Here is a 25,255-nt window from a genome sequence, read left to right on the forward strand (position 1 = left end):
CTGTAGGTTACACTGGAGTTAAGGATTTTAGGTGAAAGGCTTATGCTCCTAAATGAACAGTTTTACTTATAAATGGCGGAGAACCATAAAATGAATGATAACTCATTTCTGGCAGGTTGTGGCAGCAAACGCGATGCAGTTTTATTCTTTTGAAATTTGTCTTTCCCACGTGAAACACAACACATGTGCCTTTGTGACTGTCTGAGTGATTGTATGAGGTTTCTTTTCTATCCCGAGGTTTATATGTCGTCATCTGTGCCTGAGCGTTGCTGATATCACTAACTAACATCACATCACACGGCAAAATTACCTGTGTAGTTTAGATCAGAAAGAGAGTGTTTCTATCAACTATTTCATATTCAGGGGAATATGTGTAACCAGTATAATGGGAATCTCTTGTAATACAATTCTAGGCATTCGAGTCAGCGTGGACTCATAAATAGTTATATGTCATCTAGAGTGCTGGGGGAGGTAAACAAGCGCACAAAACATAATATCATCATGTAGTTTTATTATCCTGTTAGAGGGCAAGGGGTTAGATTATGCGACATTCGCTGTTAAGATTTATTCTGCAATGGAAAGACTATACTTACTCTTGCACGTAGCTAGGTCATCTGACCCCTCCCAGGTCCCGTTGGCAAGGCAGCGAAGAGTTCGATGCCCTACGCCCAAATAGTACCCTGTCGCGCATTCCAGCATCAACATAGAACCAAACTCTTCCAAACTGCCAGAGAGCAGCCGAGAGGTCATCTGATCCGACAAGGTGCCATCTGTGCTGGGGCAGTGGAGAGCTGAGAGACAACGATTAATCATATTGCAATTAAACGGAACATTGAATTACGGTCTTCAAGCTTTATTTGTGTCGTTAATCACAAGATATTGACTGCCGTAAGGTCAGCATATATACAACACTAAATAACACATGAGCCTAATGTGTGATTTACCAATCATTGAATCAAAAGATCTATAATCTTATCGTATGTATAGGTGATGTCACCAGAATGTATCTGGCTGTAGTACACATTTTCTGAATGAATGACTTTTTACACAATATACCAATTGTATATCAATCACTCAAACAACATCTCTCTGTAAACAACATCTACACAACAGACAGTGAAATGTAGCTCTTGCTTTTAGTATTAGGAAAGAATGCAGCTACTGTACAGCACACAAGGAACTGTTTAGGGGTCCAGTGGCTTGCTCAAGGGCAGATTTTCCTCAATAATTCAAGGCAATACACCGCAAAGAAATTAATATGCAAATGGAAACTTTAAAGTTGAAGCATTCCTTTTGTTTTAGTGAACTCCTTTCATAAACTTACGAAGGCATCTGGGTGCAATGGCAGCATTACTCCAGCTCCCTTCTTCCAAACACACGGCTGTCGTTTGAACATTAGGGTCCAGGTGGAAACCTTGGTTGCAGTGATAGGTGATTTGGCTACCCACAGTGTACTGGTTAGCATGGAAGCTGCCATTGCCCGGGGACTGAGGGATTCCACACGAGACAGCTGCAACATCACAAAGACACAAAAGTTCATGTTCATTTCCTCTTAAACACAAACAGCTGTAATACTTGTCCAATTGTTTGTGAAGAACGTATTCCGTATTTTACCTTGACAAAAAGGTGGTGGAGTATCCCACTGGAAGAGTCCGTTTGGGTGGAGCCGGCAGGTGGCATTGCTTGAGCCTATCATCCGGTAACCACGGTTACAGTAGAACTGAAGTCTGCTACCTGGCCGCAGTCTGGTTCGGTTGATAACGCCGCCATTCACAGGAGGATCATTAATGCTACAGTAGGCAGCTGAAAAGACGGAGTGACAAAGACAAGTATTTATCGGTGTTTTCACTTCACAGAAAACTACCAATTACCATTCTATTTAATTTTCTATGCAGAAAATAATTAGCACGATAGACAAATTAAGTTGGCTCCTTAGGATTTTTTTAGTGAAAAAAAGACACGCCAAGAATGAATATGGAAAGAATAGCACAACGGCTGGAGCTTGGATAAAACGGCACAATCTCCCTTTTGTCAGGACGCAGGAGTCATTGTCATTTTGAATACAAAGTACGTTATTTCCCCTTCTCGAGTCATGTGGCCTTTATATTGCTCACACCAACTACTAAAAAAATATCTATTCTATGGCGATTAAATATCTACTAAGGGGATGAAGGGCCATTCTTATCCTGAATGTTTATTATTCTTAGAAAGGGTCAAAAACTCCTCCTGGATGTTAGAATACGACCTCACATGATCTCAGAGTATCCGCATCAGAGGAGCAGCTGTTTTTTTATTGAAAATTTTACTTGGATTGTCGGTGTTGAAATTACTTCCTTTCCAGTCAACAGGAAACATAGAATTTGAATTCCTAACTGTTCATGTGAGTGCACATGTGCAGTGGAATGTGGTATTCTGGAAAATCAAACGATAGTGTTGCAGGAAATAGGACAAGGCCAAGACAAAGAATGACACATGTGATGTTGGGACATATTATAGTATATAATTTACTTATACCATAGTCACAAACCAAAGAAACCAAGATGGTTTAATTTACTCACTATTAGTTAAAACAAAGCTCAAAGCATCAGTGCTGTTGCTATGGTTACAGAGCTTCATCTGAAGGCCTTGAGCTGCTCAATAGTCCAGTCAACATGACTGCTTATCTAGTTCCATTTGTTCGACTAAAAAAACAGGCCCGTGTTATAGCTCACTGATATGCAAAATATGCAAACTAGATCAACAACGGGTCAACACAACGCCTGTATTTATAATTAAACTGAATACATGTTTTTCCACACTCAATGACAGTTACCAAATAGGTTTCTCTGAGATGCTCACAATCGTGTTTGTTTCGGCTTTGGTTTCATCTGAATTAGCTTTAGCGGACTGAAAGAAAACCCCCCAAAAATGAATGATAATTCATTCATTCAATGATAATACTACACATACCGACTTAACACTTAACTCCCACAGTAGTTTACACTAAGTCAGGCACCTCGGACACAATCAAGAAGCAAATGAAAAAAGAGAGAGAAATACAGAGGAAAGACTGAGATAGAAAGAGTGGAATCACGAGTGGAATGCTCATTTGATGAGGCTATTGCTACTTTCGGAAAGGTCAGTGAATATATAAACATGATACCATTAAGAACATGCCTCCGAGCTCATTTCTCAGCTAAACGATACGTAAAGAACTATTAGGAAAATGCTGCAGTGATTTTTACTGCACAAACCGTATGCAACTAATTACTGCCAGTCTGGATCCTCGCAGACGTGATAAATTCCCTTAACTCACTGCATTCCTAAAACCAAGTCTTCATCCTAAAATAGCCGCTCGATAAAGAATTACGTGTTAAACTTTGAGCAAATGGGGTGGCACAGTGGCGTGGTGGTTAGCACTGTTGCCTCACAGCAAGAAGGTCCTGGGTTCGACTCTGCCCAGTGGCCTTTCTGTGTGGAGTCTGCATGTTCTCCCCGTGTCTGCGTGGGTTCTCTCCGGGTTCTCCGGCTTCCTCTCACAGTCCAAAGACATGCTCTGGGGATCAGGTTAATTGGGGACTTTAAATTGCCCGTGAATGTCAGTGTGTCTCTGCGTTAGCCCTGCGATTGGCTGGCGACCAGTCCAGGGTGTACCCTGTCTATCGCCCAAAGTTGGCTGGAATGGACTCCAGCCCCCCCGCGACCCTGTGTGCAGGATAAGCGGTTTGACGATGGATGGATGGACTTTGAGAAAATTACATATGTACACATGTATAATATATATTCTTTAACATAAAGGTCACCGGAGAACTTCCAACAACATATTATTGTTCTCTGTATAGCTGTCAATGTCAGGGGAACAAACAATACTATAACTATGGCGACTGTGCTGATATTAATCAAATAGTAAAATGTATCAGACTTTTTTTTCCGTAAAGCAAGCAAATAAACACTTTTCTCAAGTCTAAACAGTATTAGGATTAGTCTCATTGTCTTTCAATGACTGGAATTGGTGGTCATATTCCACAAATTCTTTAAAAATTAAATACTTGAATTGAAGAGAAGCTAAAAATCTCAAAATCCTCATTAAACAAAGCTAACAATCAGAGAACCACAGCATTGGCAAGAACCTGCAGATGAATACAAATAATATACTATTAAACACAGTGAATCAAATGAAATAATCAAAGCTCAGATGGAACATTTGGATGCCACATGGGGGTGTAACCCCGAGCTAATGCGCTGGATATGCAGCTCGTTCTCGTTCCCTGGTCCAACACCTCTGCTTTCTTACCCACCTCATATCAATCAGAAGTAGAGTTTAATGTTTTTATTGTCACTAATGCTGGTCCCTCTCTTCATTTTCTTTCCCTCAAAATCTTTTGCACACTTATCGATTCAAGGAGGAGTAAAAACCATACCTTTAACAAATAGGAAGATAACTGGTGTTTTGAATTTGCATATATTATACTAACATAACATAACCAGCCAATAAACAGAGCGTTGAACAACATTTTCTTTCACTGAAAGTGATAGACTGGATGTACCCGAGTATCGTATCTTGAATCCTCTCTTGTTGGTTGCATGGTCCGTGGACCATCGCAGGTAGAGCTGGTTGGTTTTAGATGTGAAGTTCAGCTGAGATGAGTGATTACCACTTAGTGCGACAAGCAAAGGGCTTTGCCCCGAGGATCCTGCAGGATAAAAGGAGTGAGGCTTCAGATATGTGGAGAGCACACTGCATATGTGTATGTTCTCATGTAAAAGCATACATTAACAGTATTTTTTAGATTCCAGTAAATCTGAGACTGATGCGAACATAATGCTGCAGTCAGAATGTGTATTATTGTTTCTGTGACATACGGCACATGAAGTTTGACAGCTAAGTAGCTCTAAATTACATGTCGAACATGATCATAATGACATTGAGGCACATAGCTTTATCTAAGGTTTAAGCTGACGTCAAGTAGTGGATGGAGGCTAAAGAAATATGTTTATAAAAATGAATAAATAAAGAAGAATGAAGTGAAATTACACACCTGCACACACACACACCCACACACAATCTCATCTGCTCACTTTCAAATGTACTGCTACACAAGCTAGTTGGAACCCCTGCAGGGAAAAATCCCAACATTGCAAATTAGAAGTAAGTGTTGTGCATCTTATTAACTGTTGTGCTACTTTTCATAAACAAACATGAATTAAAGCTGCATGTGTATGCGTTGGTGTGTCTGTGTACCAAACAAAGGAGTAGCGAAAAAAACACAAACAGAGCTGAAGCTTTGTGTACCATCAAAAATCTCCAGTTCATCAAACTGTTTCTCGCTGTGGAACATCTCTACATAGATGTTGATGGTGTAACCTGGAAAACAACAAAAAATATTTACAAACACGTCCAAAAACCTGAAATATACAATATAAAGTATACTTTCAAATCCCTGAAACTTAAGCATAGAGTTCCATGAATCACATTTTAAAACTCCCCAAAAAACATACAGCTCTACACAACTCGTTGCATCTGCTCATCACACACTTTACCTGGAAGTATGTGTAGCAGCCAGGAGCATGTCTGGCTGTTGGGATAGTTACTTGGGAACCCGGGGCTCAGTATCACTCCTGATGACAAAGGCCGCTCCTCATTGGCTGGGCACTGGGCTGAAGGGTTAAGAAACAAAACAAATTGGAAGCATGTTGCATGTTCTCGAACAAGAAAGCGGGTTTTCTTTGCTGCAGCTTCAGAGCAGAAAGGACACTCTGTTCATGGCACATGATGGTGAAGGCTGAACGTCTCTTCAACACAAAAAAATGATATCTTGAGAAAATTTGGAATATATATCAAGTTGTCTCATTGAAATTCCTAGCGCTGCAACCATCACGTCCAAGTGTCAATTTATGCTGCTGACTGAGAATATAAAATGCATTTTCCCTAACGTCTCGCACGTCTTAAAATGAAAAATGAAACGCATGCCACAATCAACTGCTGTACTACCAAAGAGAAGGATTCAATAAATTTTGATTTATAGGGTGATGAGGAGTGGATTGAGTTTTAAGTTTTCATCCAACATGTTTAACATACAACTGTAAGACTGTCAATGAGATTACAGTTCTGCTGAATTTTAAAACTTTGATTCTCCTTCCCAAAAACAAAAATATTAGCAAAGGGTTTTCATTTATTGACTCTCCTGCATAAAATACCTTTCTGGTAGTGGAATGTCATAGAAGCAACAGCAAATGTACATGTACTTCAACACCATTAGAAACTAATGCAGCTCATTTCACTTACGCTTGCTTTTCCCTCTCTGACCTGTCTAAACGTGTGTGTTTCTTTTATGTCTTATGCAAGTTGAGACAACATTTGTAGAATATTTTGGTTCTGTAAATTAAGGTTTTTGGATAGTTTTCCATAAAGAGATCTTTTTAAAAGGCATGACAGTTAGTTACCACCATACAGTAATGGGGTGTAACACATTCAAACTTAAATCTCGCAGAAAATGTACTCCAGACTGATGAGATAAAAATACCTTCATCTACAAGGATGATAATCATCAGGTTATAAGATTTACTGTCTATGAACACTTTGGAACACGGGTGAAGATGTGATCCGTTTTTTAAAGCTGGAGGATATATTTTCAAGACTGGCAAAGGGGATCTCCATGAATTTCACAGCTCAATATCAGCTTACTATTCATGTGGAGAATCTTTAAGCCTGTAAAAAAGCTGAATGATAAAATGTCTCGTGGCTCTGGTAAAAACCTTGCAAATAAAAACAAGGGCCTGGAAACATGTGGGTTTTTATCTGCATGAGAGGGTCTAACGGAAATATTTATATGCAAAGTGCAGGATCCAAATGTTTTAGATTTTATTTAAATATTTGGATGTTTCACCCTGTATTGATTTATATAAAGCCATGCAATATTTTGTCCATTTGGGCACTCCGGAGTGGCCTCACCTTGACACGTGGGGGCCGGGGCTTCAAAAAGCAAATGGGAATTGAGTCTACACATCAGCTCCGCCTTTCCGACCAATGTGTATCCAGGCAAACAGCGGTACTTCACAATATCCCCTGACACAGGAGAATAAGGATAAACACATTAGGTCATCACACGTTACACATGGAACAAAGGTTTCTGCAGAGCAGAGTCTTGATGATATTTGATGTGTATTGAAACACTTGCTTATATTATTGACGTATCTGGTATGAGTGACGTACTTGGTATGAAAGACAGAACAAAGTTCAGCTTTAGCAGCAGTGGGTGCATTGCCGCTCAAAAAACGTATTTTTTGTCCGTGCTTGTGCTACGTTTCTAACAGCGAAAAGGAAAATCCAAAATATGAGTGGATAGGATGTTAGAGTTAATAAGGTAAACAAGCACATCTGAATAAACGTGTGCTTGGATTTGGGAAGGTATAGGCTTACATTAAAATTTGAAAATATTCTTTTCATTGCTGTTTTTATAATCTATTTAGTTTTTTTATCAGACATGGGCACAATTTGACAGGCTGAATGTATGGCAAAGGGTTGGAGATCCGCCGGCTTTGCTTGGGCCCAGACCAGAGCGGTCCACTCCAATTTTGTCTGATATCCAACTGACAGGAAGGTGTAATGCTGAATCTTGTGGGGAGGCACACGGTATTTAAGCCCACTCACAGTGTAAACTTTAAATCGTTTAACAGAACAAACAAGGACATTCGCCGCTTTCTTGAACTTGTTCAAAGATTGTTTAAATGTCTATTAGACTGACCTACAGCAAAGCCGTCTCTTAAGTACTCCATTCTGCCAGGATTTGAGAATGTAAAAGTCTCAGAATAAATGATCTGGCGGGCTTAGGAAATTGCTTTGTGTGATTATCTCAAAAAAGCTCCCTTTGGTCTTTACTCTGTCACAGATAATGGCTTCACTCTTGCTGTGAGGAGGCGCAACCTGACGCCGCTGTGGTGTAATTATTTGACGTCATCTTCATAAACGGCCGCTGTGGTGTAGCCATTCTTTGAATCACTGTTTTATGTCTTTCTTCTGTTAGAAACATTATATCTTACTATCCCGGGATTTAAACGTGTCATCAAAGGGTCGGAAACTAAGGATTGTAGAATTCAACAAACTTTGAATTCATAGAAAGTTGACATTTCAAAATGTGAGTTTTCTGCAGAGAGATGGTTGTATGGTTTGACAGGAGCAACAAAGCTCTGCAACCCTTACTATATATGTACTATACAGTATATGTACAGTAGAGATGCTCACATAGTGGAAGCCTAAATGGATTTTACTCATAGCAAGGACCTCAACACCACAAATAAAGCCAAAAATAGAATTAACAGTCAAAGATTAATTATAATTTACATTAGCCTGCTATGGTTAGATCACGCATGTCCTTTGCACAGTAATGTGTCCCATTAGTAGGGTAATTTAGAGTTATTTCCACTCAGCTGAATAAGGACCTCATAAAAGACTAATGAGATTACCAGTTCTGTCACAAGAGTGAAAATATGTTTGTATTTTGAAGAATGTAGAACATTATTTGTTTGAGAAAAGAAACAGACATGCACGTTCAGTATTAGTTTCTGCATTTGAGACTGCAGCTCTTATTCACTTATAGTAAGATCTTGTCAACCAATGTTTTACAGTATCGAAGGGTCATGTTATTAGTAACCAGGATAATTACCTATCTGGAAGTCTTGATCTTCATAGATCACCTCTGCATTCTCCACAACAGGGGGAGGAGGGCATTTCTTCAGACGGTAGGCTGGCAAGAGGTGAGAAAACATTTCAATAAACATAACATATATTTATCTATATCATATTACAACTGTAGTTTTTAGAGCAGCAACAGCAGTGTTTTCAACTGCAAAAATAAAATGCCTGAGTGAAGTTGTTAAAGAATAAAGAACTCAAACATATGATGACGTGTCAGTCGATTCTCCTGTTCTCTGTCTTCCTTGTTCGAAGCAGCAAAACAGTTAACAACAAAAAGAATTAGCAAATCTTGCATGTTGTGCTCGTGTCAACTAGCTGTGGTGATGTGACTGTGCTGCAGGTTTGCAGACTCTATTGAAGGCGACCTGCTCCCTACGTAGATATTAATGCACTTTGAGTCGTAGTTTTAAGTGATCATACAGTGATAGAAAATATATTCATAAATTATATATTAAATATCTACCAATTAATCCCTTTAATCTTTCAAACAGTTCCTTTAATTCACAAGTGGGCATCAGGGTCAAACACCACAGATCATCAGAACCACTTTAGCAGTGAACACGTACAACAATAATAGGTTTCAATCAGTTAAACTCTCAAAATGAGGTTGCGTTTTTCTACTAATCGAGAAAAACTAATTTCAAATCAAATCTTTAAAATGTGATAATTTCTTTCTTAAGCAAAACAATACATTGGCCATTCCAAACTGAAAAAGGCAGCCATTATTTACAGTAATATCCTAAACTGTCAACCATAGACAGAGGTGCTGATAGCTTGTGTGGATGTTTACCTCAGTAGAAGAAGAAGATGAGAAGAAAAATAGCAAATGGTTTTACCCTTTCTTACTGGGACTGTATACTTGCAACAAAAGCTACAATGATTCCTCAGAAAGCAGGAAAAAAGCACATCACTCAAAGGCATAAGATGGAGCTCTTAAGAGACATGACCTGGTCTATTTGTACAAATATAGAATAGTGGAGTAATATCGAACACAGAAATATGGAAAAGAGTGTAAGAACCATCTGTCTCTCTTTTTCTCGTCTCTTAGTAAGGACCCTTACCCCGACCTCAACTATTTACCGGTTATGGAACAGGTTGTTGAACTGCAAAGCACTAGCCACACTTACACCAAAACTAAATCAATAAGAAAATCGGATTTGATATTCGCAAACACAGATGACGTTACGTGGAATTAGGTTTTAGAAGGCAGTGAAAAAAGAACTTGATTCTTTGTATATCCGTCCCTCAACCCGAGTGTCCACATGTGACTAACTGAATCTAGTGTTTTGTATATGATGAACGCATTTATACGAACACAGTTACACCACAGGTAAAAGTGTACGTGAGTGTGTGTCTGCACCATGAAAGTTGAGAATGAAGAATCCTCCAGTTGAGAAGTCAGAGTGAAAGCGGATCCGGACCTTCGGGCTGGTGCTGTAGGCCGACTCTAATGCCGTGTTTCCACTGAACACTCCCAGTTGAGGACTGGACGTATCTGGGCCGTCCCTAAATACAAAGAGACAATGAAGACAACTGACATGCTTTGACTTGGACGCACCATGCATTTTAACAACTGAAGCAGAGGGAGGAGGAGGGAAAGAAGAACAAACAAAAAGATAACTGTATACAATGAAGAGTTAACTGATTTAATTTTACTCCTGAAATAAAAATACAAATTTTACATTCTGACCAAAACCTTTCTACAATAGGTATTTAAGATTACAAGACTGTCTTTCAATATGCACAGAAAATTGGGGGATGCTTTACTGTAGAGTATGTTTAAAAATGCTCATGTACTAATAATACTAGAATACGTTTAAAAAGTACGGATTAGAACAAATTATACAAAAGGATAGTATCGTAAAATAAATCATGAGAAAAAAGTGACCGCAAATAGTCTTTTGATGATTCCAGAGTGACGGGAAAATGTGCTCATGAAACAAATAATCAATGAGCGATAAAAAAAGACCTGAATCGAGAACTAGTCGACTATGGAACAGACTCGACCAATCAGATTTAACTATGCAAATTCCTTATTGGGAACACCTCTACTTATAATTATTATAAAAATTGGATGAAATATTATGATTTAAAAAGTATATATTATGTTCTATTGCAAAATGAATCTTGCATTTGCCTGCAAAATGATTTTGGCCGATACGAAATAAAGTTCAATTGAAATGGCAACTAGTTTTTCTCTTTGCGTTGTCTTGTTTTACTTATTTGAAAAAAGCTCATTGAACAAGTTCTAAGGATTAAAGGCTCAATTTAACTCATTAAATAATGAATGTTGCTGACATTTTTTTCTTAAAAAAGTTCCTAAATGTTCAGTTTTAGATTTTTACTGAAAATGCCATTAGAGCGTTTTTAACATTTTATTCATGACAAGTGCCTGAGATCTCTTGGCTCCTCAATAATTGAAAGCCTCCTTAAGGTGTTTGAGCTCCTTTGGAGTATCAAAATGTTCTATTTGGTGTGGCTTAATCTTTATTCTTTACCTCACCGAAAAATACACAAGCCCGATTAAGCAGATCCTGTGTCTCTCGTGTGTGTGTGAGTATGCATGTATAAATATAAATCACACATGCAAACACATACACGTATCAGGGACTGGCTGACATGGGAAGGACACATTCAAAGTGAGCCTTATCTTTGTAAATGAAGATTTAAAAGTTTGATTTATCTATCGCCGAAAGATGATTGACTCAAGCAGCTGGTATACAGTGCACAAGTCGGACGACACACATCACAGAGTTCTGGAATATGGAGGACATTGTGATGAAAGACGTTCGTTACGAGTTTGATTAATGAGTAACCTGAACACAAAGACTGGTGGAGGTGAAAAATCAGCCTAACCACTGAAAGCAGGAGACTGAATGATTAGAAAAATTTAAGCTTTGTAAGATTTACCTAAATTACCTTTTTTAACAGGGGGTGGGGAGACTAAAGTCAGCGGCTACTGATGACTTGATTGTTTGATTTTGATGCTCAGCTTGAACTAAATAAATTACATTTAAAAATCCCCCCTCTCCTCATATAATTAATAGAAATTATGCTCAAATCAAATTAACACAGCAGTTCATGCAGATTCTACTGTGTGTCCTTTTTAACACCTTAATTCGGGAACCCAAAAGTCAAATTTTCAAATTATGACAAAAGCAATGAGCAGGATCTCAAACTTGTCAGCTATCTTGATTTTCCAGTTTACTGCGTATGCACAATATAACATATATCCCCATTGATGTAGAAGGCAACCAGTTATTATCTAAAGTAGATACTGTGTTAGATAGTGTGTGTGAAGATGCTACCCCACCGCCTCCGAGCGAAGCACTCTCCAACATTTTTGGAGAAGGTGTTAGAGAAGGATGTAGTGAGATGGAAAAGTGGAAGTGCGTCATTTAGGCAATAACCTCAGATGTCTTCTGGGAGTCTACAATCCAGCAATATGATTTCAGAATTTTGTTGCCCGTAAAAAAATCGTCAAGAACATTCAAATCACCAAAATCATTTCGAAACAGCAAAATAACCTTCTGCAGAGCAATATCAGCGGCTCGTGTGGCTCCTGAGATTGACATTGAGTAATCCCAGTGGGATTGAATTACTTTCCCTCAGCCGGCATTTCAACTACTCAACCCTCACAGCTTGACTTTTGAGTCTGATAAAAGAAGCCTAAACACCCAAACATAAAACTGTTATTTTCTAAACAAAACGAAACCAACACTCAACAATATGAGTGCCCAAATCCTACTTGATTTCAATGCTCCTTATTAAAAATGATCCATTTTATTCTGTTTGTACCGTACTGAAACTCTTAGTTAGTTGAGAAATGTCAGACCGTGACGATTCCTGTTGGATTTGTGAACCAGGCTCCACTGCTCCTTCCATTAGATTTCCCACCCCCCAATGAATTTCATCATTACTGCAACAGGTCCCAAGCTCTCGCGCTCTGTGTATGGCCGTGGTACTGAGTTAGATCGAATTGGTCAGTGGTCCCATTGTAAATGCATTACTCTCACACTCCCTTTCACATTCTTACCCCCACACTGAATCCAATACTACTGCAGTACTACTTGATGTATGCATAGCACAGAGTGTGCGTGTATGTGTTAGGAGTCTATGGAGTTGTGATCCCTGTGTACAGTATGATGAAGTCATAAACAATCGACACACGGGCAAGACTATAAATAAATATGAATGAAATACCAGGAATAAGGTTATCAATCAACAATCAATAAAATACATCCCAGTAAGTCAGTGGGACAGAAAGTGTACATACTTGAGCGGGAGAGAGGAAGAAAGAGATGAGAAAAAAAAAATTTGAATCAAAAGTTGATTCAACTTCTTATTTGTGTGCTGAGCAGATACAGAATATAAGTATAATTCAAGACTTACCTGTCAGTGATGCCACGGATAAAGGGCAGCTTCGAAAAGAAGCTTAAGCATTTGTGTGTGTGTGTGTGTGTGTCCGTAAGTTCAAGTGTGAGAGTACCCCGACTTACCAGACAGCGATGTAATCAGTGACAGGCTCGGTCTGCAATAAAGTAAAGTTTATATAAACTCCATGTCCGTGTGGAACAGTGATGAGCCAGCTGCAATCTTGTGAGTTGGGGTATTCATTGGGGTACTGAGGCGAATAGATTGTCCCGTTTTCAGCCGTGACATTATAGCCACAAGGAGCTGTGAAAAATAGTTTAAAAAAAAAAAGAGTTATGAGATAATTTTTTGGCAAATGTCTTTTTTCCTAACTTGCTATGCCTGCTTATCAGGGGACAAGAACAACAACTGTAGACGGTGAGGAATGAAATGATTGTCATTACTTGTAGGTGCAGTGGTGAGTAGTAGTGGTAGTAATAAGAGCAATTATTGTGCAACTGATTTATGTTGCTGGCCTGAGATAGCGGTGATAGATTAGATACAATTTACAGAAAATCTATTAGGATGAGAACATTTTAAATCACCCTCTTTGCCTAAAGGAGAATGATGTTGTTGGATAGAAAATGATATGCATGTGTTATACTAAAACAAAAAGTGGCAAATGTGAAAAGACTTTTCAACATTTGAATTCCAGTTATATAAAATGCTCGATTGTCCTTACCCTCACAGCGTGGGAAGGGGTGGTTCCACTTCCGGTTGGTCCCATGCAGGCATGTTAGCACTGGGTGTCCGATCAAAACATAACCTGGGTAGCAGTGAAAAGTTACTAATTGGCCAGCACTGAAGTCACTGTTGATGATGTCTCCGTTAGGGAAAGGAAAGGGATCCTGGCAGTTTTGAAGTTGATAGGCTAAAAGAATGAAGAAAAAAAAAAATGAATCCAGTGTTATTTAGGTTTCAGGAAAACAAAACAAAACTGATTGTTGGCAAACAGGACATGGAGGAACACAGCTATACTTAAAATAAACAAGATAAACAAGTAAATGTTTTGTTTTGTTGCAGCTTGAGTCCTAAAACGACATTTACAATAATTTGTGTTTGAAATATTTATTTTTCGTTTACAACTAATGGACTTCAAGGAGCAGTAAAAATATCTATGAAACACAGAGGCTACCAGCTACGACAGTGCAGCAAGGTAAAGAGATCTAATCTATTTTTATACAATATTCTGGCACATATGAGGAGACTTTCTGCACACAATCATGGAGCATGGTGTACACAGGAACACCTGGTATTCCTAATGGGTTTGAGGCCTCCCTGCCCATGCTTCAGAATGTCAGAACTAAGATCCCATGGGACTCTTAGATACTGACGGGCAAACCAATACTAAACTACAGTACAGAAGGAGCAGAAAAACAAGTGACTGATGCAGAGTTCCCACAAGAAGCTAGCATCAGGATATACAAATACAAAATATCCCTTTTCAGGCTAACCTCTTTTCTGAAAGTTATTCCATTGTAGTTTTGCAGATGAACACATGTGCATTCAGCCTACGATGATCCCTATACATCCATCGGTATATGTTTTTGTCATCGAGTGCTGCAGCGATGAAAGCATCCACCCAGAATGGAGCGCTCTCAGTGCTATTTATCAACACGACTGAGGGTAGTATCATGGAACTCTCTGTGTACTAAAAACAAACAAACATATGGTGTAACCTTATGCGAGGAAACATGTCCACAAGCTTTACGCACCAACTGTGGAAGTTCGCAAAGACAAGCGCTGCAGTGTCAAAGGACTTGGTCATTGCAAAATGGGAGGAAAAAGGGGAAAACAATATTACATCCGTGTAAATGTAGGTTATCGTTTGAGTAAGTTAGTGAGCCGTGTTCTACTTATGTTGGGCTACAGGCCCATAGTGTATTGCTTGTGTCTTTGAAGTGAAGCACTTTGGGCTACAAGTAAAGCCTACCGGACAAGATGCCAGTCTCTCACAGGGGCTTACTAACAATCCATTTTTTTAATGAGAGGAAAGCCACAAGGTTTTTCAAGTCTTCAAACTGACTCATCCACAGATCTAAGCTCAAACCCTCGTAGCAATACGTTTCTCATCCCACCCTTCATTTTCTTGGAGTTGTGAAAGTTTGCAACTAGGTTTGGATGCTAATTTATTCAGAACGTTTTAGCAGGCCACTTATATTTTCTCATATCATTCAAGCAACTATCTTGTGTTCCCAAAACAGTGGGCCCAGTTTGAACACGCCTGTTCCCTCAGTGTCCCTTAACAGGCTGCTTTCAGATGGATTTGCCTGTAATAATACCTCCTGGTTTGTGGGATTTTAAGTCTGCAATCGTTTCAAAAGTAAAAAAATCAAACGTGAAACCCACCCTGATAGGTCAGTTTGAACCCTGGCCTGTTCTCTGAGTGGTCACTGTAGAAGTGGATGATTGTGAGGTGAGTGGTGCTCAGCAAGGGTGGTGGCATCTGCGAGCCAGTATACTGTCCAATAAGAGCAGAGCTGTGCTGTGGCCCAGCCCTGACCTCCAGGAAGTCATGGTTGTCTTCAGAAGAGAAGTTTTGGAACTGAACGTGGGCTCCTAGAATAGAAACAGAGATTATAATAGACTATATGCGCCACGCAACGATGATATTACATTTCATTGGATGCCATATAAGTGGCATGAACTGATCCATGGAGATGTAACGCCTATAGACCAAAAAAGTAAATTTACATCATTCTACACAACTCTTGGCCAATTCTATTTGTATTGGTTGTTTTATATAATTACATTTATATTTTATTAACATGAATTAAAAACACAGCTTCAATTTTGTTATCTGAGACATGACAATGAGGCCTTCAGGTTGAAAAGAGTATTTATTTTTTTGAATTCCACTTTATCCTCTTTGCTTCAATAGAATGAAAGTCTATGTTTCCCAAATACAGATGGACTGAAAGTTTCACAAGTTTCTTTTAAGGAATGCACCTCTATCCCATAATATTTACCATAGCCAGTTGGCAGTGTGATTTTCCAGGTGCAGTCAAGGTTTCCGGGGTAGTTGCCAGGGAAACCCGGACTGAGGATGACGCCACTCATCTCAGACAACACCCCACCGCAAGGAGCTGACAGGCACAGTGAAAACATGGTTAAAACAGGCATCGTATGAGAAATCATCTGTTTGCCTCAAAAGAAAGAAGATTACGCCACATTTCAACAGTTTAGAATGATCAGCTTTGCTGCTGCGGTCATAGTTAAAGGGGGTGTTGGACTGAATTACAGTGAGTGATGTTTCAAATATGTTCTCCTCCTTTCCTACATAAACGATGATTGAGAGAATATTAGAAACACCCCGTGCAACACCAGCCGTAAGTATCATGCTATTAAGTTGATATATTTGGTGTGAACCAAAGTACATGAGGTCAATTGTTGATATTGGGTATCATGTTTAAACATTCAGGGACCAGCGTATTATGGTCTATCCTAACTATTGAAAGACAGTGGACATGATTTGGTTAAATAGTCCTGACATGCCAAGGTTGAGTTTAACTGGAATTGGCTTCCCAGGACCTGCTACAGTTTTTACCAAACCCTCCCATCGATGTCGCCGAGGTGCCTTAACTCTATTACAGACATTTGGAAACCTCGGCTCTCAGCACAGGCTACACAATTGAGTTTGCAACCAGCAGGTGTATTGATCCTTTACTGTATGACATTGCCAATTTACACAAATCATATTTGAAGGTCACGTCATTGAATACACAATTTAAATGATATGAACTACACTTCCTTATTCAGTGGTTGCTGTTATCCATTTATTTTAGGAAGATTTCATAGTCCTGTAATTACATTGAGTGGTAAAGTGTCCTTTTACAAAATATGCAAGTGCCATATCACATCATAGCACTACCTCAGCCATTTAAAGTCTTTATATAAAATACATTTTGTTCTACTGAAATGTATTTAGTTTCTTCTTTCAAAGATAATAACTGCATTTTTTTTTAACCAGAATTACATTTTGTGCATTTGAGGAATCCCACACGAGTAATGAATGAAGGGACTTCAAGTGATGTATTCTTTCCCTCCCTCAATACAAACCGTTTTTTTGGATTCACATTCTTAATCTACAGAAAAGCTTCTGTCCCTTTGCTGTGTGGATCTAAAATTTCAATGTGGATCTCACACCTGCAGGTCATATTTTTTTCCTCAATGGATCGATCTTTCCTGACAGCGTTTAGCCAGCGGAGCAGAGAGTGTGAGTTACCTATGCAGAGAGGAGGCGGGTAATTCCATCGACGCACTGTTCCAGGCATACATGAAATGTGAGAGTGGCCCTGAAGGTAAAGTGGAGAAAAATCAATTAAAAACAGGAGAAGACAAAAGTTTGCAATCTTGAAATTTGAAAGTTTTTACTTTGTGAAAATGCTAATTTTGAAATTAATTTGACACAAGTCGAAAATTCTTGTGGAAATATATTTTTTTCATTGCGTTCTATGGTTAATGGCCGCAGTCTGTGTCCTTACTAAATTTTGCCACACAATATTTAAGGCATTATTTAACATTTTAGTATATTTTTGTTCAATTGATTTAAATCTAAACAAGAAAAGAAAGCATTAGTAAACTATGTATGATCAGTATCTCACAATTTGTTTATAGGTGATTTGTCTGTTTTCATACCTGTAATGTGTACCCTGGTTCACAGGTGAAGGCCACCACCTCATTCACCATATATCTGTCACCTGCTTTAATGCCGTTGGCTGGTATCATTGGCTCTGGACAAGTGGTGAGACCAACAGCTAAAAAATAGGAACACAATCACAAATAACCATGTAATTACCTTTATTTATTTCACAAATACAATTTCTTTGTGCATACTCAATGACATGAGCCGAATGCAGAAAGATAAACTGTGACATAATCAAGTTCTATCCCAAGTTGCTGTCTCGACCTTAATTATCAAACGTACACAGGCCTACTAATTATAGCCAACATGTTAACAAAACAAAAACAGCAAAACAAGTATCCTCGATTGTTTTTATTTAATCTTTGCTCCAGTAATTGTCAATGAAAGGTTTTTTATTGCTTGTGACCTAACTCTGAAAATGAATACTGTAGTCTACTTAACCACTCATTGAATCTGAATACATTTTTAAAGGATAATAAATAAATAAATATTAAGATGAATCAGTGTTATATTTTCATTCATGAATTGACAGCTGGTATAATAAAAAAGCTTGTATGTTGTCAGTGTTGACGCCGCCTCTGAAATGTACATAAAATACATTAAGGTAATAAGATGACTTTGATTATCTATTCCCAACCCCGTAAAGGTTAAACGCATCCTTAATAAGTTTGACAGCCGCCAGCCCTTCATCAGAAAGTATCAGTGTGTTCATGTGTGTGCGTCTGCTTTTGTGTTTCAGACGGAAACTTCCGCAGGAGCCCGCCCTGGAGCGGTTACCATGGCAACAAAGGGGTGGAAGAGGAATAGAGAGTGAAAGACGGGGAGAAAGAGGCATGAATGTTTGTGTGCGTGTGTTTGATTGTGTGTCTGGTCTTGTTGGTTCATTATCCACCTTCCAACCAGCAAAACGATGTGATCCCACTGAGCACACACACACGCACACAAACCCGGGTGGCCTAGAACATATTGTGCATGACTGACTTTTACATGAGTGTGGGCCCGCTGCGAGGGATGAGGGGGACTTTTATTAGATGGAACATACGGGAAAAAAAGGCAAGAGAGTGTTACTTTGAGACACACACACACACCCATGAACACACAGTATGTTATTACGCACAGCATCAGAAGGATGTCAGGACAACTGATCAATGAAACTATTCCAATTGGCTGACCAGGTCTCACCGGGTGTGTGGTAGCAAACCGCTCCCTCTTTTCCCCCGTTATGACGGAGAGGTGTTGCTCTGTAAACTGCTGACAACGCCAGAACCCCCACCCCCCCCCACACCCCCACCCCCCTTAGGGCCACTGGACTACACCTCGACGCATTCAGCACTTAAGGCTTACTGACTGGATTTACTATACTTCTGTTTTGCTTCATTTGAGGACACAAAATTGAAAGCGACACCTTAAAGGATCGAGCGTTTAGAGGAAAGGCCATTTAGTCAGCTTAAAACGATGAGAAAATCATTACCACAGTCATCCCCGTGTCCTCGGCGGACAATTGCGTCCACTCGCACACGCTAGCACATTTCTACAAAACTGACAAGGGGGATCTTTAACAGCACAACAGATGCCAGCGTCATTTTGCTGTTCCCGGTTCCTACAGGAAACAGCCAGTGCAGTAAAAATCTGTGAAACAATGTTGAAGAAAAGGCTTTCCAATGCTATTGAGTTCATTATTTTGAACTCAAAGACCATAGAGTGTAGTTTGTGAGTATGAGAGCGCTCATACTCACAAACTACACACCGGGGGGACAGGTTCAGTGATCTAGAAGTGATTCTAAGCTAAAACCACTACAAAGGACTGGAAAGGACATGCCCTGACAGGTGTGTACATGTGGAAATGCATCATGTTAATATCTATGTCTAATCCTCTGTCCGTCTACACATTTGTTTGTGTACGTGTCAGTTTTTGTACCTATGTGCATGCACTATATGACACAAGCAAAAGCGCTTGTGTATGTGTTTGTACTTTGTATGTGTGTTCTGTGTGATTGCTCCGATTTGGGTCTCAGTCAGTGTGTGTATGCCTTTGGGCAGCACCAATTCAGGTCACCGACTCTTGTTATTTCATGTTGGAGTTTGAGCTGTAGCAATTTGTTTGTTTGTGCTCAATTTTGTCAGCTGTTTTTTTGTGCATTTGTGGATTTTTGTGAGAAGGCACCAATCTATTGAGAACTATTTGTCGGTCCAGTTGTCTGTCTATACATAAAGCTTGAACTTACTTTTGTATTCTAGATGAAAACCTGCTGCCACCACACTGATGTCACTCTGAAAGTGCAGAAGGAGCTGATTGGACGTTGAGTTGAGGAGGGCGGGAGCAGTTGTTCCTTCAAAGAGATGAGAACATGAAAACAAATATAAACGTTTGCGTCCACAACAATGGACTACGTGGACATATTATGATAAAAAATGTTTTTAAAACTTTTGATTTTGACCATAAGTATTGTTTGGATGTCAAAACCAGCCAGGAAAAAGTGTGCAGTGAAGGTGAAGGACCCCTGGTCAGCTAGCATTTTGGTGTCTTTTTATGAAGCAACCCTCATCTGCCCCGGTGAAGCTGCAATGGCAGATCACTGTGGTTAAAGTGGGCAGCTTCCTGGTGCGCTTTCTAGAGAAGGGCACAGTCACTTGTGTAGGTGTGTGCTTTTGTTGCCCTTTGGGGCGGCATGTTTTATTCGTGATAGATGTGTGACAAGTAAGAGCTTGGGGCAGGTCACAGGGGAAACTCTGCTGGGAAATGGTAAAAGGTTAGATGCTTCCTCATTCCTCCCTGTCTGCTTCCGCTACTTTTTCTTGCATCCTTCACTTACAATTCTACCCTTTCCTCCCTTCCTCCTTTTTCCTCATTCAGTGGCTATCTGGAATTTTTTTTGAGGGTATATATGCTTTTTGGGGTATTACAACTCATCCATCATATATCTCCAGTGTATGCTGTATGCATTTTATTCATCATAGACCTTGTGGGTATCTATAGTTTGGGAGTTCTCATCCATCATAGATCTCTGGAGCGTTTTGTAGGCACGAGTGTCTGTGCACAAGTTTGTGTTTGTGTGAGCATAATGTCATACCAGAAAATGACCCTAATTTAGGAGCTGTCATGTCTCCTCCATCGTAGATCTCCAGAGAGTCCCAGTTGTGCTCAGTAGCAAACGTCATCACTTGGATCTAAATAACAAACAATGAAAATAAATAAACATCACAAACTGATTTTATATCTGTATTCTATATTCAATAAAGGTGTATATATCTGTACCTGTATCCCAGCCCCTTCGCTGACATGTATCCTCCACAGACAGTTGAGACTGTTTGGGTAGGGCTCCGGATAGGCCGGAGACAGTATTGTACCGCGTCGTTCAGTCAGATTGCCACTGCAGGGAACTACAATGGTGATATCAAACATTAAATTATACATTTAATGTTGTATGTGTATTAAATAAACTGATACAACAGATACAACAGAATGTTGGAATATTGCTCTGCCTACCCTGGGACAATAGGGTGTGCAGAATTACCACTGCAGGGAGCCAGAAAGGCAAAATATGATAAACACGGTTTAAAGTATAAACCGTGAGGTGACAGTTGAAGCTGTTTGCAAAGGCCCGCTTCTCAGCATGGAGAGATGTCACACTGGCATACGTTTGGTTTGATAGTCAGTGTCAAAATCCCAATAGTTGATGATTTACGGAACTTCTACTGAAGAGCTGATATCGTACTTTATACAGTGGGTAAATGCTACATTCATTTTATGCTCAGTCAGCCTCACCTAAACAGGATGGTGTTGTTGCGTTCCACTGTGCGAGGGCACCTGGCACGGCCTGGCACCATATAGCACTCGATCCCTTCAGCAGGTACCCTGGACTGCACTCGAACCGGACCACGGAGCCAGCGGAGAACTCAGAACCGATCCGCCGACCGTACCGAGGCTCCGGTACTGAACTGCACTGACTGTCACTGGTGCGAGGCACAGCTACCATGACGATGGTAATGAAACAAAACGAGAAGAGGGATGCACATTAGGAATATAATTATCAGTGGAGATACTTTTGCATTAAGGTTGAGTTGAGTGAGAGAGAGACAAACAGATTGAGAATTACCTTGGTAGACAAAGTGAAAGCCTCTCGCTGATTGGTCACTCTTAGCATTGAAGCGCAGCATAATCTGATTGGAAGTAGCCAATGGCAATGTCTCTCCTGAAGAAAAACAATTACAGTGAAAATTCATTTTAATGAAAAAAACTTGTTTAGATTTTTTTACTATTGAGACACAACAAACATGCAATTCAACACAATTCTATACCAACACGGTCATACAAACACTGGCCGACCCACACAGCTTTCTGTATCACGGACAGTCGTAACCGTATTAAACAGTAATGCTTTAAATTCAAGTAGAGGTGTCGCCCCTTTCTTTGGTAAAATGTGTTCCTCACAAAAATAAGAAGATACACACAGCAACTCATACACACAGAGATTTATATTCACACGCATGCACGAACAAACAAAAGTCACAATGATGAACGAGAAAGAAAGCATGGTTTGGTATGGCTGACATTTAGAACCATCATTAGCTGCGTCGGGATGTGTGTGTGTGCCTAAGAATGCTATGCATGTATGTGTGTTAATATGTTTGTGTGTCGGAATAATCAGTCAGTTAACTGGAACAATGTGCTACAAAGCAGTTTGCTTGTGTGCGTGCGTGTGTATTTCAATGTTTGCTGCCAGTTTTACCCAAAAGGGGAATTTCCAACCCAAATTAACTTTAAGGAATAAGCCACCCTTTCTCCGTTAGAGAAACTGGCCTCTTTCCTTTGAATTATCTTAGATGGATGGTAGTTAGGGGGAAAGTATTTGCATAATGTGCAGCTATAAACAAAGCCAAAACAGACAAACAAAAAACTGTAAAATCCTCCTAGTTAATATTATGCAGAAAAAGCTGGATGATCTACTCTATTAAGCAAAGAGCAAAGACAAAACAAACAGATGCACCTTAATGTGAAAATAAAAATAAATGCTCCAGGGAACTTTTATATCCATCTAGATATCTTTGTTGTTCTTCTTGGATTGATGTTTTCATCATTACTCTACTGCACCAGAGTGTTGTGGCAGTTGCTGCCCCTTTTTCAGCAGCTCATGATTGTACAAGCATTTCTAAATATCTTAAAAAAAACAACATTGATTCTACGGAAAGAAACAAAATGTCAATTCTAGTGGGGTTTGCCTGCAGCTTTCCCCCTGGTCATGACACATAACAGGAGAACACGCAACCTTGAAGTAATGAGAGCACATCGACAAAGCTATCAATATTTCTTCCCATTTCATTATTTATGTCATCTATATAAATCTTACCTCATCTCTCAATCTCCATTTGTGTAGTGACTTAAAATGTTAAAAACAAAGGACAACTCAAACTTGGATGATAAGGAAACCCAGGGACACTTGTTCTAAGGAGTTTCAGTGATACCCGCTATTGTACTGTCCCAGTGAGACGCTTTCCACCGCTCATTTATTCTTGTAAAGATAATCCATGATAGATTTTCACAAAATACATCCCTGTCAAATAAATTGTGATAACAACCACTGGTGGTTTCTTATGCAGGACCAAAGTGTGACTTTCTCACAAACTCTTATTTACTCTTTCAAAGATTTGTTGAGGAAAACAAAAAAGTTAAAACAGAAAAATATTCCAACATTACGACTGAATTGCAGCTTTTGAAAAATATACTTTTCACCAATTCACAAAAGCAAGGAATTCAAATGTTAATATCAAGGCAGCGTGACCTAATAGCATTCCCCCAGATGTGTTTTTCACTCAAATCTGCTAATCGGAGACTTACCTGAATGTGACCCAGCCAGAGAGCTGAGCAGTCGAGCATTCTCATTGGCTCCATCAAACAGCTCCACGGAGTCATTCATTGCTGTCTGGAAAACGGCAAACTGACCAAATACCACTGAAGAAGAAGGAAAGGCAAGAAGACAATAAGTAATTGGCTTTTTTTATTGGTGATGGAATTTACAAATGCATTGTCAGAGGGTGGGGTGTGATAAGTGATGAATTTACCAAACTGTGTGGACACAGTGATGAAGTAGGAGCAGGTCTGTCTTGTAGTGTAGTTTAGAGGATAGTTTGGAGACAGAACAACTCCTTCCGATCCACCATAATGTCCCCCGCATGGAGCTACAGACACAGAAGAATTAGAATTTCATTATTTTTAGGTACAATTTGTAGCTTAAAGTTCCTGTTGACCTTAATGATGTGCAGGGGACCTGCACTTAATTACATACAAAATAAAAATCAGCTTTTTGAGAAATTCGATAACATTAATCGTTACATCGGCAAACTTGAAGTCACGAAAGCCGGCATTTCAGACAAATAACAACACTGTTTGTCAATAGTTACAATGAAACAATTATTATTCTGATATCCAATTAAGTGGTTATCAGAACGATATCAATACTGCTTCACATAATCCATTTCTTTTCATTTGTTCTGTTCATAAAAACATCCTTCCTTTAAATGAATAACTACCAGTACTAAATTTGACCGAATAAAGTAAGATCACAGTTAACATTTGTGGAAGGATGCACTTTCCCGATGTTTCTTGGGTAAATAAGTAAATCTTTCTATTCTCAGTCTCTTGTAACTTTTCCTCCTCTCGGAAAAAAACAACCAATCTGCACCATTTCAGTGCACAAAGGAAATCTACATGTAAAGGTCAGCGCTCACCACATATTGAATAATAGTCTATTGCCTTTGTAACCCTGATGCCAATTCCACACGGACTGCAAGCACAAATTGATTGTTTGTTTTTCTTAGCACGTAATGTCTATTGTTAAATTCAAAGAAAGAAAAAACAATCATTGATGATGATGGAATTGACAAACTGAAAACAAAAATGTCTATTGACATTCATAAATTATCTATCGATATTTTGTTGCCCCGTGAGAAACTAGCAACCTCTCCTGCCTCCTCCACCCAGTGCAGCCTGAAAACCCATCCGACAGAGAACAGCCAACAGTAGTACTTAATGACATAATGACAGCGCAGTTTAAGTGCTGAGATTCAGTTTATATTTGCGGGTGTTTAAATTCACATTAGTTTAAAGTTATAGGGATCGCAGCAATATATACATTTAAAAGCCTTAAGCTAAAAAATGTGTTGCACAATTAATACAAATGACAAAAAAAAATCAATTTTAATGTGATTCCTCTGCACTCTCGGCCGGCCAACAGGTCAAACAATGATTTCTCTGATCAGGTTCCAGGTGTGACTGTGTGTCACTGCTGGAGTGTGATCCTGGCCTTCCTGAAAAAGAGAGCTTGGCTCTCCCTTAAACTCCCTTCACTTTGCCAACATAAATAAATAAGCCATAAGCCCACAGATATAAGCATAAACTTGGTATCTTCCCAAATGGTGCTCTGCCAGGACTGTGCAGCAGCCAGTTTCACTTATTGCGAGCTGACTGAAAAGTGTCAGTTGGACTGATGTCCAGTTTCTGCCTCCTTTGTTGTCGTTGTTGTAAG

The 25,255-nt window shown here is 39.4% G+C and overlaps 1 protein-coding gene across 1 annotated transcript in view; it reads right to left on the reverse strand.

The window, feature by feature from the left end:
• The window catches only part of LOC120833991 (CUB and sushi domain-containing protein 1-like), a 276,934-nt gene that overhangs the window by 31,134 nt on the left and 220,545 nt on the right, over positions 1-25,255 (reverse strand). The window contains exons 33-54 of the mRNA XM_078085041.1: positions 23,793-23,909; positions 23,569-23,682; positions 21,830-21,925; positions 21,499-21,702; positions 20,989-21,113; positions 20,804-20,900; positions 19,958-20,062; positions 17,726-17,844; positions 17,313-17,382; positions 16,057-16,173; positions 15,437-15,646; positions 13,770-13,958; positions 13,174-13,351; positions 10,035-10,180; positions 8,643-8,723; positions 6,932-7,045; positions 5,521-5,637; positions 5,273-5,344; positions 4,527-4,673; positions 1,615-1,803; positions 1,325-1,510; positions 594-791 (exon numbers count right to left, since the gene is read on the reverse strand). Of these exons, the coding sequence (XP_077941167.1) occupies positions 594-791; positions 1,325-1,510; positions 1,615-1,803; positions 4,527-4,673; positions 5,273-5,344; positions 5,521-5,637; positions 6,932-7,045; positions 8,643-8,723; positions 10,035-10,180; positions 13,174-13,351; positions 13,770-13,958; positions 15,437-15,646; positions 16,057-16,173; positions 17,313-17,382; positions 17,726-17,844; positions 19,958-20,062; positions 20,804-20,900; positions 20,989-21,113; positions 21,499-21,702; positions 21,830-21,925; positions 23,569-23,682; positions 23,793-23,909 (2,991 nt within the window). The remainder of the gene's footprint in view (positions 1-593; positions 792-1,324; positions 1,511-1,614; positions 1,804-4,526; positions 4,674-5,272; positions 5,345-5,520; positions 5,638-6,931; positions 7,046-8,642; positions 8,724-10,034; positions 10,181-13,173; positions 13,352-13,769; positions 13,959-15,436; positions 15,647-16,056; positions 16,174-17,312; positions 17,383-17,725; positions 17,845-19,957; positions 20,063-20,803; positions 20,901-20,988; positions 21,114-21,498; positions 21,703-21,829; positions 21,926-23,568; positions 23,683-23,792; positions 23,910-25,255) is intronic.

Source organism: Gasterosteus aculeatus, chromosome 12 (genome assembly GCF_964276395.1).
Source record: "Gasterosteus aculeatus chromosome 12, fGasAcu3.hap1.1, whole genome shotgun sequence".
NCBI lineage: Eukaryota > Metazoa > Chordata > Actinopteri > Perciformes > Gasterosteidae > Gasterosteus > Gasterosteus aculeatus.